This window comes from Pipistrellus kuhlii, unplaced genomic scaffold (assembly GCF_014108245.1).
Source record: "Pipistrellus kuhlii isolate mPipKuh1 unplaced genomic scaffold, mPipKuh1.p scaffold_m20_p_10, whole genome shotgun sequence".
In the NCBI taxonomy this organism is placed as follows: Eukaryota; Metazoa; Chordata; class Mammalia; order Chiroptera; family Vespertilionidae; genus Pipistrellus; species Pipistrellus kuhlii.
The window spans coordinates 46,328,443-46,344,224 of NW_023425405.1; the positions used below are offsets into that span (position 1 = coordinate 46,328,443).

General features: G+C 34.8%; 1 protein-coding gene across 5 annotated transcripts in view; it reads left to right on the forward strand.

The window, feature by feature from the left end:
- SEMA3C (semaphorin 3C) overlaps positions 1-15,782 on the forward strand; it is a 146,875-nt gene that overhangs the window by 87,289 nt on the left and 43,804 nt on the right. For all 5 annotated transcript variants that reach the window (XM_045578500.1, XM_045578502.1, XM_045578501.1 and 2 more), the window contains 5 exons: positions 3,488-3,607; positions 5,010-5,152; positions 6,147-6,261; positions 7,455-7,524; positions 8,845-8,989. In XM_045578500.1, coding sequence (XP_045434456.1) covers positions 3,488-3,607; positions 5,010-5,152; positions 6,147-6,261; positions 7,455-7,524; positions 8,845-8,989 — 593 coding nt within the window. The remainder of the gene's footprint in view (positions 1-3,487; positions 3,608-5,009; positions 5,153-6,146; positions 6,262-7,454; positions 7,525-8,844; positions 8,990-15,782) is intronic.

Below are 15,782 nucleotides of genomic sequence, written 5' to 3' on the forward strand. Positions count from 1 at the left end.
AAAATCACTTTTCTATTTTCTCATTTTCTATAAAATATATATCAGTGAAGAAGCAGGCCCAATTGCTTGCTGGTACTTATTTTGACAAATCAGTGTCTTTGAGTCTCAATCATCAAATGCCATTCTATAACTCACTTAAAAGACATTCCCTTCTGGTTAGTTAAGACACTTCTAGAATATGTCTGGTTTAACATGAATTGACTCTAAGAACAAATCTGGGATCCCTTGCCAACAATACAGTAGATACTTAACCCTGTTTGCTTTCTGTATGTATTGCCAATAGTAAAATTATATCATTTGAGAAGGGAACAGGTGGAAAAATAATTATTCTATTCAAAATGCTTTACTTTGATTCATTTAAAGAGGCAACACATCTTGTTTGTATCTGGAAACTAAATTAAGACAGATACATCTAGCACTGACTAAAATGTGACATTGGAAGATATCCAGCAAATTATTTCCATATGGTCATTCAAATTGGGCAAGGAGGAAATGAAAACATATAATTAGGACAAAAGATTTAGAAACCTTTGAAACCACAAGATATCCAAATGTCTAATGCAAGGGCTTTTCAGATAAGTTTCTAAATATTTAATAGGATCAATGTCTTAGAAAGTCTTCTTTTTTAAAAGACTATAAATTCTAATATTAGTGAAATATATAGAGTTTTCATTCATTTCAAGCTAAATGCTATGGAAATAAATTTCAAAGATTAGTTAGCACTAATACTGTAGTTTGATCTCATCAAATATTGTTTAGAACAATAAGGTTTAGAACAAGGCATTATGAATCTTAGTGTTAAACTGTGATAAGCCATTTACTAGTTTTGCCTTTAGAGAATTGGGGTTGTTTTTGTTTGTTTTTTTTACAAAATTTAATATGATTATTGGCCTTCATTTTATAAGGACCTGAGACTTCAGTTCTGATGCTGATGTTTCTATACAACCTTTTAATACTTTGATCAAATTATAATTTATACTATCACTGAAATTCATTAAGCTGAAACCAGCCCAGCTGATGAGGCTTGGTGGTTGAGTGCTGACCTATGCACCAGGAGGTGATGGTTCAATTCCCGGTTCAGTTCCCAGTCAGGGCACATGCCCAGGTTGTGGGCTCAATTCCCAGTGTGGAGTGTGTAGGAGGCAGCCAATCAATGATTCTCGCTCAGCATTGATATTTCTCTCTCTCTCCCTCTCCCTTCCTCTCTGAAATAACAAAAATATATTTTAGGAAGGGAAAACTGAAACCAAAATGAGTAGGAAGCTTGATAAGCTTATATTTATAATTTTATTTGTTCTATTGATTATTTCTCTAAAATTATCTCCATTGTCATCTCCAATGTTGTATAATAGATCTGTACAGTCCTATCACTTTTGCTATACAATGTTTGATCATTTCTGTTCAACTGCAATCCACTAAATAACACATTTTTGTTAAAATATTTCTATTAAAGTGCCAAGAAACATTGTGAATTTTAATTTCAAATTTCACAATGCAGTTGTGACATCCAACCAAATATGTATGTTTAGTATTCTTTTGCTATTTTTAGTTATTGTTGTAACACACACACACACAAAAAAAAGTCAGATGACATCTTTTAAAGAGCTAATCAAAAACCCCATATGGTTTTTCTTGTAGTAGAAATGCAATTGGAAAGCAAAATATTTTTGGATTAAAGAGAAAAGGCACAAGTTTATCTTTGCAAAAGTCCTACAAAAAGAAATCCTTCATAAAATACCCTATTCTCAAAACCCCATTCCAAAGTGACATTAATTAAATATTTCTTACACAAACTAAAGCAGGCACTTTACTATTTCTAATTATTGAGAATTTAAGACAGGAAATGAAGTCAATCAGACATGCAAGGTTTTGTAACGTTTAAGACCTAACTAATAAGGTGGTGTGTAATAGGATTAGAAGCAGCCCTCTGCACCATACACTATCCTCCCGTATCCTTTATTCTTTCCTTCCTGGATACAGAGATGATAATTGATAGCTGTGCTAGTCAGTCTGTTGCATAACAGGATTTTATAACCCACTGTTCAGAGGTAACTGGGTCTAACTACAGTATAAAATGATTAATTCCTAAGTTATTTCAATTTAACAACCATGTTATCTACAGAACACTTGTGTAGATGCTTCATAAATGCCCACACAATTTTAAAAGAAACTAAACCACTCAGAATGCTTTCCTGAACATTTTTGTTCTGTCTCTATAATCAATTTTCATGGGCTTTAGAAAAACGAGGAAGCCACCTTGGAGACACAGTGCCTGCCATACCCAATGGCTAACTTGCAGGGGTCCTTTTCATGAACACATATTAAAAACATTCCACTCTTCGTTCTATCCTGGGCCAGTTGGTATTGCTTGTTACTAAATAGTGAGCTTAGAGCACTTCAGAGTGTTCCAGCTCTGCCAAGGACCACAATCTCAAAGTAGCCAGGAAGTAATTCTAGAACAGTAGTCAGAGAGCACAGCTGCATGGTGGTTTAGTGGGACAGATGTGATAAAATGTATTCTCTTTTAAATAGACATTTAGCTACTGCTTTATTCTCAAGGGTCACACATACCCATTCAATGTCTACTCTCTTTCCTAGCATAAAAATTAATATGGATAAACTAAATGTTACATATATACAGGTTAAAATATCTGTTTTTGCAATCAATAATGATAATTTAATTAAAAAATATCTTTAATTTCTTGTCTCTGCATTCTATTTCTCATGGCTTAATATGGTAAGCCATATGTAGTTTATTGATGTAACATTATTTTTTACTATAATTTTAATATATTGTTTTGCAAATGAAAATAGAGAACTTTGATTACCATATAGAAACCTTCTAGCACTGAAAATCAAAGTGTATACTTTTAATGATGAAATTATTATATCATTAATAGTATTTTGACATTTTAAAGTTGTCTCTATGTCATTAATAATAATAATAAAAAGTATTAATTTCAATCCATTTAGTATAATCATAGAATTTTTAATATGTGGTGATGACTTTTGAGAACCACAATCAATGCCTATATATTTTACAGATGTAAGGATTGTGATTCAGGGAGCTAAATGATTTAGTCCTAATTGCCAGTTTGTTAATTACTGCCCAAAATATGAAACAAGTTTTCTGACTCTTACAGTATTAAAACAAAGTAATAATTAAGCCATTCTGTTATCTTTTATATTATGTTATATATATCATCTCTGCCATTTCTGACACACTATAAACATAGGCATTTAATATTATTAAGTACAGGCAGAGAAATTTTTATTTCTTCATAGAATAAAGTCATTTTGGTAATCATACAGTCAATAATGAGACCTGATTAAACTTTATTCAACTTTTTATTTGGTGGATAATGTAAACCAATTGATAATTATAAACACTGTAATATGTATATTAATCTCATTAAATAAGTTCTCCTTGATTTTGGAAATAGCCTTAAAAAACATTTACATTGTGTTGACAATTTCTTTTTCACAGATGAAGAACTTTTCTCTGGGATGTATATAGATTTTATGGGGACAGATGCTGCTATTTTTCGAAGTTTAACTAAGAGGAATGCAGTCAGAACTGATCAACACAATTCCAAATGGCTAAGTGGTAAGAGAACATTTTACACATTTTTTTAGGATGATGCTGTAGACTAATTTGTTTATTCCCATAATAAAATTTAGGTAAAAGTGGAAAAAACAAAATAAATTACAGGGCCATGTTGTCAGTGACAGTAATTTTGACTTTATGATTTTAAAAGTTTAGGATAAATAAACAGTTGAAATAGTCATATGCTAACTCTTTACTAATCATCATACAATCATTATAGAATATATAAATTTAAAATGAGTGATATTCTTCATACGTGCTTGTACACAAAGTCCTCATTGTTTAAGTGTAACATATTATAATTAAATATGTTATTTGTGCATTTAGATTGTATGTTTTAATAATGTCAAATCAAAAGTTCCATAAATTTATGACAGATGAAATAAATAGGGTATATTCAGAAACTATATTTGTTTTATACTTAGATTCTAAATTATAAAACTGGCATATATTATTTTATCATAATTTGACTAATATTTAAGAGAAATCATCGGTATGATAACTTTATGATTATCAGTTTTCAACTACTTCCAGATCACATGGAATTCACATCATGGAAGGTGCTCATTTGACTTTAAAGCACAATTTCAATGAGTTTCTATTGCTGAGAGGAGTAAGAAACCACGAAGGTTTTTGCCATTTCAACCCGGGGGGAAATTTCTAGCTCACTCTAAATTTGGCAATTCACTTAACATTGCACAGTTAAGCATGAATCACCACAGTAAAGCATCTTGTTTCACTGATAGACCAGCACAAGAAAGCGTTGATTGTCCATTTTCTTCTTCAGATTATTCCTCTGGTACATCTGGAAATAGAATATCCTAAAAGTTGTTTTGTTCTTGAAATAAGGAATCCCTCTATGTCTTCGAATGACGTCACTTTTTCCTTGAAAAGTTTCCCTTTTATTTCATACACTGTATTTTTTTTAAAATGTGTTTTTCAGATCTTGGACTCCCCACTCCTCATTCCATTCTGCTTCAGTGAATTTGAGTTTATATGCACTGGATTGAAAACCACACTTTGAAAAACAAACCTTTTCCCCCCCATTAAATGACTGACTGTCAGATTCCAAGGGAAATAACTGGTAGAATAGTTTTCCAAATTTTTAAAACTCATCAGTGCGCAAAGATTTTTTTTGCATTTACTGAACTTCCAGAATATATTATAGACAGAGAAAAATAGTTTGACCTGTCTTATTATAACTATATTTTGTGGCACTTGACATTTAAAATGTTGGCTGAATACAATTACTGCTTTTATACTTTTTGCCTATGAAAATCAAATTATTGTTTTACACCAAAGATGGAGAAGCCATGTGTCTGTGGTCTACTTGGATGAACAGTAGATGGATTTTTAGCATATATTTTTAGAATATATTTATAGTCTTTGTATTTCTTTTCAGAACCTATGTTTGTGGATGCACATGTCATCCCGGATGGAACTGATCCAAATGATGCTAAGATTTACTTTTTCTTCAAGGAGAAGCTGACTGACAATAGCAGAAGCACAAAACAGATTCATTCTATGATCGCTAGAATATGTCCTGTAAGTATTAACATCTTAAAATTCAATTTATTTAAACTAAAAATACAAACACCCAACAGCCCCCCCAAAAACAAAACAAAACAAAAATAAAAACAGAGTTCACCCATTTTAATCACTTTTACTACATTTCACTGTCTCTTGCAACCACTGATCTGTTCTTGTATCCATGAGCTGTCTTATTGCTTTTGTTTAGATCTCACATAAAAAGGAGATCATACATATCTATCATTCTCTGTAGGACTTAATTCATTTAGCATAATGTGAATCCAGTGCTATTTTCCTGCCCTGTTTGGGGAAATATATATTAAAGCACCTGATTAGGTATACAGAGAAATGAAGGAGAAAGCCAGAACTATTGGGGGCCATTTGGTGTTAAGTGTAAATCAACTCTGCTGACCACAGTAGGATTTGCAATCTCGCTGTATACAATAATACCGTATTTTCTTGCGTATAAGACAACACTGTGTTCTAGTAAAAAGCCTGCACAGATTGGCCAGAGTCAGAGAGGCGGTCTATTAAAAAAAGAACTGGTGTTGCCTCGGAAGTGGGGGGTAGTCTTATACAGCGAATATAGGCCTACACCTATGTTTTAACTGTAAAATTAGGGGTTCGTCTTATACGCCGGAAAATATGGTACCCCTATGGGAGACAATGAGGTATAAAGAAAAGGCACATTAAATTATCTATGTTCTGTAACATTTTACAAATATTTCCATCCTTTATTGTTATGTTTATAAAGATTTAGGGAATATATTCATTAAATTCTTTTTTAAAACAGTTCCAGATGATACAACACTGTAGAAGAACAATACGTAGTATATAACCTATGGCTATTTTATAACATACTATATATCTTAAATATTCCTCTCTAACTATTGATATTCTAATATGGTTAACATAGTCATCCTTCAGATTACAAGTCCCCGACTACAAGTTGTTACAGACTTCAGTATTTACTTAAGAAAACTGAAATGTGTTCACAAATCGGTTTCAGAACGACACGGGTGGACTGCGTAGCCTTGTCAACAAGTGGACTACCTTCCTGAAAGCCAGGCTGGTGTGCTCGGTGACAGATGAAGATGGCCCGGAAACACACTTCGATGAATTAGGTACATGGATGTGAATCTGAAAAATGTTTGAAAGAGACTTTGTAGAGTTTATAAAATTTAACAATAAACTCTCAGGAGAGGATGTGTTTTACATGGATGTTTTCAGCATAAACAATATGTCAATTTGAAGTAATGATGTGGATACTCTCAATTTCTTAAGTATTTTCAAAATTTGTTTTATATATGAATGCATTGCTAAAACATTTAGTTCATTGAATTCTCCATGATATATTCCTAAATTCATGGTGAATTTACAACAAATACCTCTTTCTTTGTATTCCTCAGCAAGAATTTTATTTGCAAAAAATGTCACTAAATACAGACATTTCTTGTAATCATAACAATTGTTTGTTAATTGCAGTTTTCTATCAGAAAGTTACTTCCAGGTTTTGTTGTTTATTACTTTACTTTATTGTCTATACCATTATCTTTGCTTTAATATACTTTAAACTTCTTATTGTCAGAGAAATCGTTAATAAAAAATATCACTAGCAACTTTGACCATAAGCCAAAAAAATTCAAATTTTGTACGAATAAAAAAGTCCCTGTGCAAAAGTTTTCTTCCATGTAATAACTTCTAACCCTACCTCAGAAAAATGTAAATAATTAAAGGATATTTAGAAATACAGAGAAAAGGCGAGACCGGTTTGGCTCAGTGGATGGAGTGTTGGCCTGTGGACTGAAAGGTCCCAGTTTTGATTCTGGTCAAGGGCATGTGCCTTGGTTGCGGGCACATCCCCAGTATGGGGTGTGCAGGAGGCAGCTGATCGATGTTTCTCTCTCATCGATGTTTCTAACTTTCTATCCCTCTCTCTTCTTTTCTGTGAAAAATCAGTAAAATTAAAAAAAAAAAAAAAAGAAATACAGAGAAAAAAAGCAGCAGAAATAGTTTAAGGTTACATGGTTCTAGTTCGTCTTATATTCCATTGTGCCTTTTCCACTTAATATTATTTTATTAGCATGGTTTCCATAATGTTACAGTCTTCATACATCCTGTTAGTGGTTGTATGGCATTTTATTTCATTTATTTTATCATGTGCCTATAATTTAATTCCTTTTAGTTTTAGAGTTGGGATGATGCTGCAGGAATCTCTTTCAGAATTCTTTTCATAGTTTAAGTTATTTTCTTAGGGTAAATTTTAAAAACACAGTTAATATTTATTAACTTAAAAAATGATATTTCTCTTTTATAGAGGATGTATTTCTGCTTGAAACTGATAATCCAAGGACAACACTAGTGTATGGCATTTTTACAACATCAAGGTAATTATTAAACAATTGTATCTTATGATTTAGGACTGGGGACTGTTGAGTGGCGGCAGCCAGGGGAAGTTTTGCAGAGTAGTCACAGGGCAGGGGATCCTCATAGAACAGTCACAGGGCGGGGTGTGGGGATGGGGGGGGGGGGGGGGGTGTAGTGGGGAGGTTCACAGAACATGTGCAGTGCCGGGGAGCCTCACAGAGCAGTCCAGGGACAGCGACCCTGAACACCAGGGAACTTCCTGGGGCGGGAGCTTCATGTAGCATCACAGGGTGGCAGAGACCATGTGATGGAGGCCAGGCTCAGCCTAGGAACTCTACTTGTGCATGATTTCGTTCACTGGGCCTCTAGGAATTAATAATATACCTTGTTTTTTCAATGGTTATATAAGTTTTCTTTGGCCATCTAAGTTTTCCATTATGCATCTAATTTAAGAGAAATACGTGAGTTGGAGAAAAGTTGGTTTCAGCCAAAACCAGTTTGGCTCAGTGGATAGAGCGTAGGTCCCAGGTTCGATTCTGGTCAAGGGCATGTACCTCGGTTGCGGGCACATCCCCAGTAGGGGGTGTGCAAGAGACAGCTGATCGATAATGAGTCTCTCTCATCGATGTTCCTAGTTCTCTCTCTCTCTCCCTTCCTCTCTGTAAAAAATCAATAAAATATATTTAAAAAAAGAAAAGAAAAGTTGGTTTCAGTCAATATGCCTTAGTGACAATGCCAATAGTTTTCATTAAGGATCCAATCTAAGTTTATGGGATTTTACTGACTAAAGGTAACTTACTGAATCTTCTTGGATCCTCTTTTTTTCTGTGACTAGCAGAGAAAGTGCATAAATAATGATGATTCAGACTTTTCCAGTACTATTTAGGATTACTTCTCACATTAAAAGTCAAGACAAAGAGATATGATATTCTCTTATTAATGAAATTTGTTTCTGTCAGTTAAATTATAATAGTATTTATAGTGATTTAGAATTCAAATTCATATTTTAAATAAATCAATTAATTTTTTGTTTCTTAGATAAACTAGATAGAAACTTCTTTAACGTACACTATATTACAGAAACATTAAGAACTTTTCTATAACTTATTGTCTATTACATTCATGAATGAATTAAATGTCTTAATGCTTTATGTATCAATGGCTTATTTCAAAATATTGATAGTCAAAGCTTTTTAGCTTTACAATGTGTACCATAAAATTGAATTTCTCCATGAAGAATTATATCAACTTTTTATTATGAATTTTGGCAAGTATTTTTAAAATCGTGTTTAAATTAAAAGAGTCAGAAAATGGATCTCTTTCTGTTTTCATTTTTTTAGCTCAGTTTTTAAAGGATCAGCAGTGTGCGTGTATCATTTATCTGATATACAGACTGTGTTTAACGGTCCTTTTGCCCACAAAGAAGGTCCAAATCATCAGCTGATCTCCTATCAGGGTAGAATTCCATATCCACGCCCTGGAACTGTAAGTATCCAAAAAGTATCTTTGTTATTTTCTTTCTTAAAAAATGGAATTTAATAATATAAATCAATTTGACAGTCATTAAATACAACCATAGACCTACTGGTATATTTCTTATAATTTTTCAGGTCATAGCTTTCCAGATTTGGGATATATAACATGTTATATATGTTATAGCACTCTCTATATATTTTTTTCTAAATGCTATTGCTAATAAATCTTATTTAGATTTCAAGGCCACTGGGTATGTATGAGGACAGAGATATTTTCCTAAATGTATTGACATAAAAACCATAGCTTGGCAAGTGTTAACCTTTTGGTGGCAACCTAAGAATTTGAATGCTAGTTGCTTTTCACAACTCTTCTTAATATTAAGGAATCTCATCTATTTTAGTGAAGAAATATTTATTAACTAAAATAGATGATAAATTAATAGAATTAATTTAGAGATAAATCATGTGGAGATACTTCAATTTAAGGGGTATATTTATTTTAAACATATATGTTGTTATTTCTCATAGAAAATGGTATATGTGAGTAAATAATATCAGTGAAAGTGATGTTACAGTTCAAACAATTTATAAACTCTAAAATTTCAAGGCATACAAATATATCTGAGTCTTGCAATGTTAATAATATTAAAGAGTACATTAAAACTAACTTTTTTTCAGGTGAAGTTATAGAAAGTGCACTGGCAGATTGGAACTGAAATGTTTCTAGGACAACAATGACCACAGTCCTACTATTAGTTTTTTATTTGACTCATAATAGTGCTGCGTTGCTTGCTAAAACACTGATTAGTTTCTGTCTCTGTAAAATGCCATGCAGTGTACTGATTGAGAGGAGATGTAGATGCTACACAATTGACATCAAGAGAAATGTCATTTTCTTATGTTTTAAGATGGATATATTAGAATAGAGTCAAAATAAAATAGAGTGCATGTGAGTAAATAATGATTGAATGATTTTATGGACAAAGTTAAAAAAAAGTCGTTAAAATAATATTTACTTTTTAAGGTTTTTTTAACTTGAATATGAAATTCCCTTTGCCAGTATGCTTTCAGATATCCATTCCATATCATTTTTAGCAATCGTTGATCCACTTTGTTTTTTTGAGTTACTAGTAGAGTCTATTTACAAAGTGTTATTTACTTACTTATTTTTTTTATCATCTTAAGTTGTACTGTAGTCAATTTTATTATTATTTTTTACAATAGCAAAAATTGTCTGCAAAGATTTTGAAGAACTTATTTATTTAAACTAAAAGGACTCAAGTTTGGTCTCCTGTTAGGAACCTGAAAGATTAATCATTTTATTAGCAAATTAACTTTTAATTAACTTTGGAAAGATTATCAGCATTGCTACTAATCCATGAAAAAAATAAATTTTAAAAATCATACTCAGTTATGGCTGGCAACACAGTCTTATCATAGAATTCATAATCTCCTTTTAAATTACCTCTTTATGATGCTCATAGGTCAACAAAAGAGGGGGAAATAAAAACATTTAATTATTTTGTGTAATGTAGGAAAAATAAGTGAGGAGAAATATCCATCTTAAGATATCTCAGTTTAGGGAGTGTTGGATAAAAGCCAGACATTACATAAGAGAGGGGCAAGTAAAGGGGGAATTGAGCAACTTTCAAATTCCGTTGTCACTCAAAAGTGCTCATTTTTTCACTTACAGCATTTCTTGCATTTCCAGGTGACTCACTGATAATGTATTCAAAGACAAATCACATTTTTGAGAATGACTTGATATTTGAAGTTGATATTTGAAGCTTCACCATAGTACAGAAAATTTAGAGGTGGTTGTCATTACATATACTTTAAAAAAAAAAAAAAGGTTTTATTGTTTTTGAGAAAGAAAGAGAGAGAGAGAAACATTGATCTGCTGCCACCCACATGAGCTTGTCCAGGATATGTGCCCTGACTGGGAATCCAATCTACCACCTTCCAGGACATGGGACAACGTTCCAAACAATTGAGCCACAGTGGCCAGGGCTGATTGTACATGCTTTTACCCATTTCTTTTTGAATAACACATCTACGGGATATAGTGCAGAAGATGTGTAAACTCAAGTGATACCTTACGAGAAATCCCTTGAATAAACCAATAAAGCATGTAAAAGCTAGCCACACTAATTTAATTAGGGTTCATGGCTGCAGAGCTGCAATGAGTGTGTGGGGAGTCCAGCTTATACAAGCTCATCAGAACAGTGCACCTAGTCTCAAGTAAGGGCGTCATGCTAATAACTTGAGAAGAGCATTGTGGGAGTATTTGCATTATGGAAATTGGCAAATATTACAAGTCAGGGATTTTCCCCCCTGAAACCTCCCTCAACCCAGTGCTCATCCGACTTTTCACCAGATCAAAGGGACACTGAGCATCACAGTGCGAGAACCTCTCACGTCAGATAGCAATTATTCTACATACAAGGTGGGGATGGAAAAACCCTTTTTAGTAAAACAGTAAACAAGTGTGAAACTAGAAGAGCCTGCCAGCAGTCCCTCTCTCACTATTCCCAAGCTCCTACAGATGAGCATTTTCTTTTCCTTATCCTAAAGCAGTGTTGGAAGTAGCCTGGGCTTAGCAACGAGCATCTGGAGCTGACTCCGTGAAAAAAAAGGGAGTAATCAGTACTTGAGACATATTTCCGTAATGGGCTTTCTTACATCTGGTGTTGAGGAAAGAGCAGCTCTTTTAAATTTAAAAAAAAAAAAAAAAAGTCAAATGAGTGAGCCTTTGGGAACCAAAGAGGCAGGGTGGAGGAACGACCTCTGGAACTCCTCCCAGGAAAGCATTCCTCCCTGAAGATTCAGTCCCTCCACCCTTTACTGAACAACACACCACGGACTCAGCTCTCTGGCTCAGAGTGGCCAGTGTCTGTCTTCCCTGCACTTCCAGGATTTCATATCCCATTCATGGAGCCAGAAGACCTGCAGCCAAGTGACCCAGAACATCCCCTCTTCTCTAGGGTTAAGAATGTTGCCTCTGAAATCATCCCAGTGAAGGATCAACTGTGATTGCCATACTTTATTTCCATACACAGTAGTTGCCAGGTCAACTTCATGCATATATAACTGGATTCTTAAAGAAATGACACTGGCAGAAATCTTATACCCTCATTGTAATGTTTCCTGTAGGTGCTTCATTTAAAACAGAACTGATAGCTGTGTTAGCAAACTGCCACAACCAGCAAGTCTAAGTCAGAAGGAAGAAGCCTGACAATTGTGTCATAATGTTTTTCTATAAGCAATTCAAGTTTTTGGAAGAAACAAGACACTTTTGGAATGTTGCAAAGGGCAGTCAAAGATTGCAGATTCTCTCTGTGGCTGAGTTAACATATTACATGATCCCGTTGCAATGTGAACAGAGCTTCTGCAGAAGATTGTGTTTGCACATGCTAGCCTGTTAAAACAGAGCCTAATAAAAGTGTTCAGTTTTAATATCTACTTAGAAATGGAGCAGAACCATCAGTTTCAATCATGTTGCTTTGACCAGGTCTGGTACCTGGAATAGCAAAAGAACACAAAAAATTCTCAATCTACATAGTGCTGGCAAGAAAAAGAGAAGTTGATTGCTAGCATTTTTTTTTTTTTTATTATATGCATCAGCCTGTTGTTCTTACATTAGAAGTATTTCTATGTTTATAATAATATTAAACACAATAGAGGCCCAGCGCACAAAATTTGTGCATGAAGGTTGGGATCCCTCAGCCCAGCCTGCACCTTCTTCAGTCTGGGATCTCTCAGAGATTCCTGACTGCCCGTTTAGGCCCAATCTTGGCCTAAATGGGCAGCTAGGCATCACTCTCACAATCAAGGACTGCTGGTTCCCAACTGCTCACCTGCCTGCCTGCCTGAGTGACCCTAACTGCTTCTTCCTGCCAGCCTGTTCACACCCTAATTACTCTCTTGCCAGCCTGATCAAGGCCTTACATCTCCCCTGCCAGCCCCATTGCCCCTGCCTCCCCTTCTGGCCTGGTCACCCCTAACTCCCTCCGTTGCCAACCTGGTTCCCCCAATTGCCCTCCTCTGCCAGCCCAGTCATCCCTAACTGCCTTCCCCTGCTGGCCTGATTGCCCACAACTGCTCTCCACTGCCAACCATCTTGTGGCAACTATCTTGTGTCCACATAGCCATCTTTGACTACATGGAGGCAGCCCTCTTTGACCACATGGGGGCAGCCATCTTGTGTGTTGGAATGATGGTCAATTTGCATATTACTCTTTTATTAAATAGAATAGGGCATGTAGACATGAAAATTAGCATACTTTTTCAGTTCATTCACAATGTATGAATAAGCCTGGCTGGTATGGCTCAGGTGGTTGGACCATTCTCCCATGCATCAGAAGGTCATGGGTTTGATTCTCCGGTCAGGGCACATAACTGGGTTTCAGCTTCCACCCTGGGTAAGGGAACTCAAAGGAAGCAACAGATCAATATTTCTCTCTCATATCGATACATTGAGTTCCTCTCTCTCTCTCTCTCTCTCTCTCTCTCTCTCTCTCTCTCTCTCTCTCTCTTTCTCTTTCTTTTCCCTCCATCTAAAAACAATAAAAAGCATATTCCAAAACCAAAAATTCACATGAATAAAATAGACAATAAATGTTGCAGGCTGGAGGGGTGATTGTCCATCAGCCTTGTTTGGAAAGGCATGTAAAAATATATGAGTTGAGCTCATTCTGTAGGACAGTTGGATGTGAATTAGTTGGATTGGTAAGGAAGGATGTCTTAGGGAAAGGTTGACTACGCATTACAAGGCAAAGAAAGAAAAGAATAAGTGATCCCTAGAAGCTCTGCATGGCCTAGCAGACTGAGTAGGGGGTTCTTTCAGAAGTAGAGGGAAATGTGAGGAAGATGAGGGCCAGCTGGTGCATTAGCGCAATACTTTATGTAATTGTTTGGGCTTTAAATAAAGGGCCTAGATTACCAAGGGTCTAAACACGATGTCAGTTTACCCAGAATACAAGTTTTATAGACCAATGCTAGTAACTAGCCCAGATTCTGGAATGTTTCTAAGTCCATCTATTTATCCATTTACCACTCATCTTTCAAGTGCTAGGTCAAGCTCCCCTTAACCATGCCAATAACTCCTTCTCTGACTAGTTTTGCATTTATTTTCTGCTGTTTTCAGCCTCAGCTGTTACTTCTTTTCTCCACTTAGTATTCCATGACCCAACAATGCCCCAGAAATTATAATTCTTTAAATACTCCCAACTTTGTTTACTTATCTCTAAACCATATCACTGACCCTAGTGGCCTTAAGTGCTCCACCATTTTAAATGTGTTTAAAAATTTTGACTCTTTTTTAAAAAAAAATTATCTTTATTACTGAAAGTATTATAGACGTGCCCCTTAAAATTTTGACTCTTCAACATATGTGACAGTTGGTTATGAACCAAGCTCTCTATTTTATATCTGTCTTGAATTCCTTTTCTGTGTCTTGTTTTGCTTTGACTACATCCCTCTTTCTTACCAGAATACTTGTGTCTAGAAAACAATTGCAGCTTTTTATTCTTCATTTTTCTACTGGGCATATCAAAATGCTTCTTGAATCAAAAGCTGTCCAGAGAATGGACATATGAATTAATATAGAATATATTAATGATGAAAACTAGTAGAAGGGGTGTGAGGATTGGGAGAACATTTAGGAACGTCAGAGGTCAGCAATGCACAGTGATACCTGGGAATAGGAATGGAATTAAGCCAGGGTGACCACTGCTGACACTTCTCAACATGGCATTCTCATTGTCCCTAGCATCTCACCTCACACTTTAGTAATCAAAACACTTAAAATGTCTTTACTGAGAAAAGGAGTGCTTATCACCGCTTGATAGAAAGCTAGAACTGGAGAAAAACAAACACTTAAGGGAGAAGTTTAACCAAATTTACTTAATGACTGTTTGTGGAGTAGAATTATCCTTCTGAGGAATGAGACAGTAGCCTAATGAATGGACAAAGGCTTTATTTTATGGTAGTGCGTGAATGTCATATTATCTTTAGATTTTAAGACACAAGCTTTCAGACACAAGATGAGGGCTAAGTTGATCACATCTTATTTGTATTTGGCAGGCTTACCCTGTCCAAACTCTCAAGTTCAGATAGAGACTCTGCAAAGGATAATCGATTTTTGTTCCGGTCACCATCATTGTCGTTTATTCTGTCTTATCTGTACAGTTTCTGCCATGAATCAATGGAAAAATTAGTTACTGTCAAAAAGAATTCTTTTGTGATTTTGAAGTAAACTTATCCTAGAAGTCACTTGTTCCTAAAAAAAAAAAAAGACGTTCATTGCGAATATTATAAATAGAATTTCCAAATGGGAGACATTTGAAAAAATATAATTAATAACTATGGTTTTGAGCAACCACAACATAATTTTTATCTGAGTTTTAATGATCATGAAGTAAAACCCCTAAATAAGACATAATTTAAACACTTTATCGCATGTGAAATAATTGCTAACTGGAAATTATACAAACTGTAGTATGTGCTAACCTTGGATCTCTCTGGAACTTACAAATGAGAGCACTTGCAAATATTTAAGGAGACAACTCAGCTTCCCAGACCATAATTAGTGGTGTTTTATGAAGGCCTGGAACTGTTTAAATTGCCCATGCGTTTGTTCTTTCCATGTATTCATTCCGTGAGCAATGTATTTCCCTTTTTCCACTTTGTATGAAGAATGAGGGTAGAAAACACCCGTAATTCTATACTTTGTGAGAAGTATGGAACACATTCATCAGTTTAGAATACCCTCAAATGAAATTCTTTATCCTCATTTGATCTCC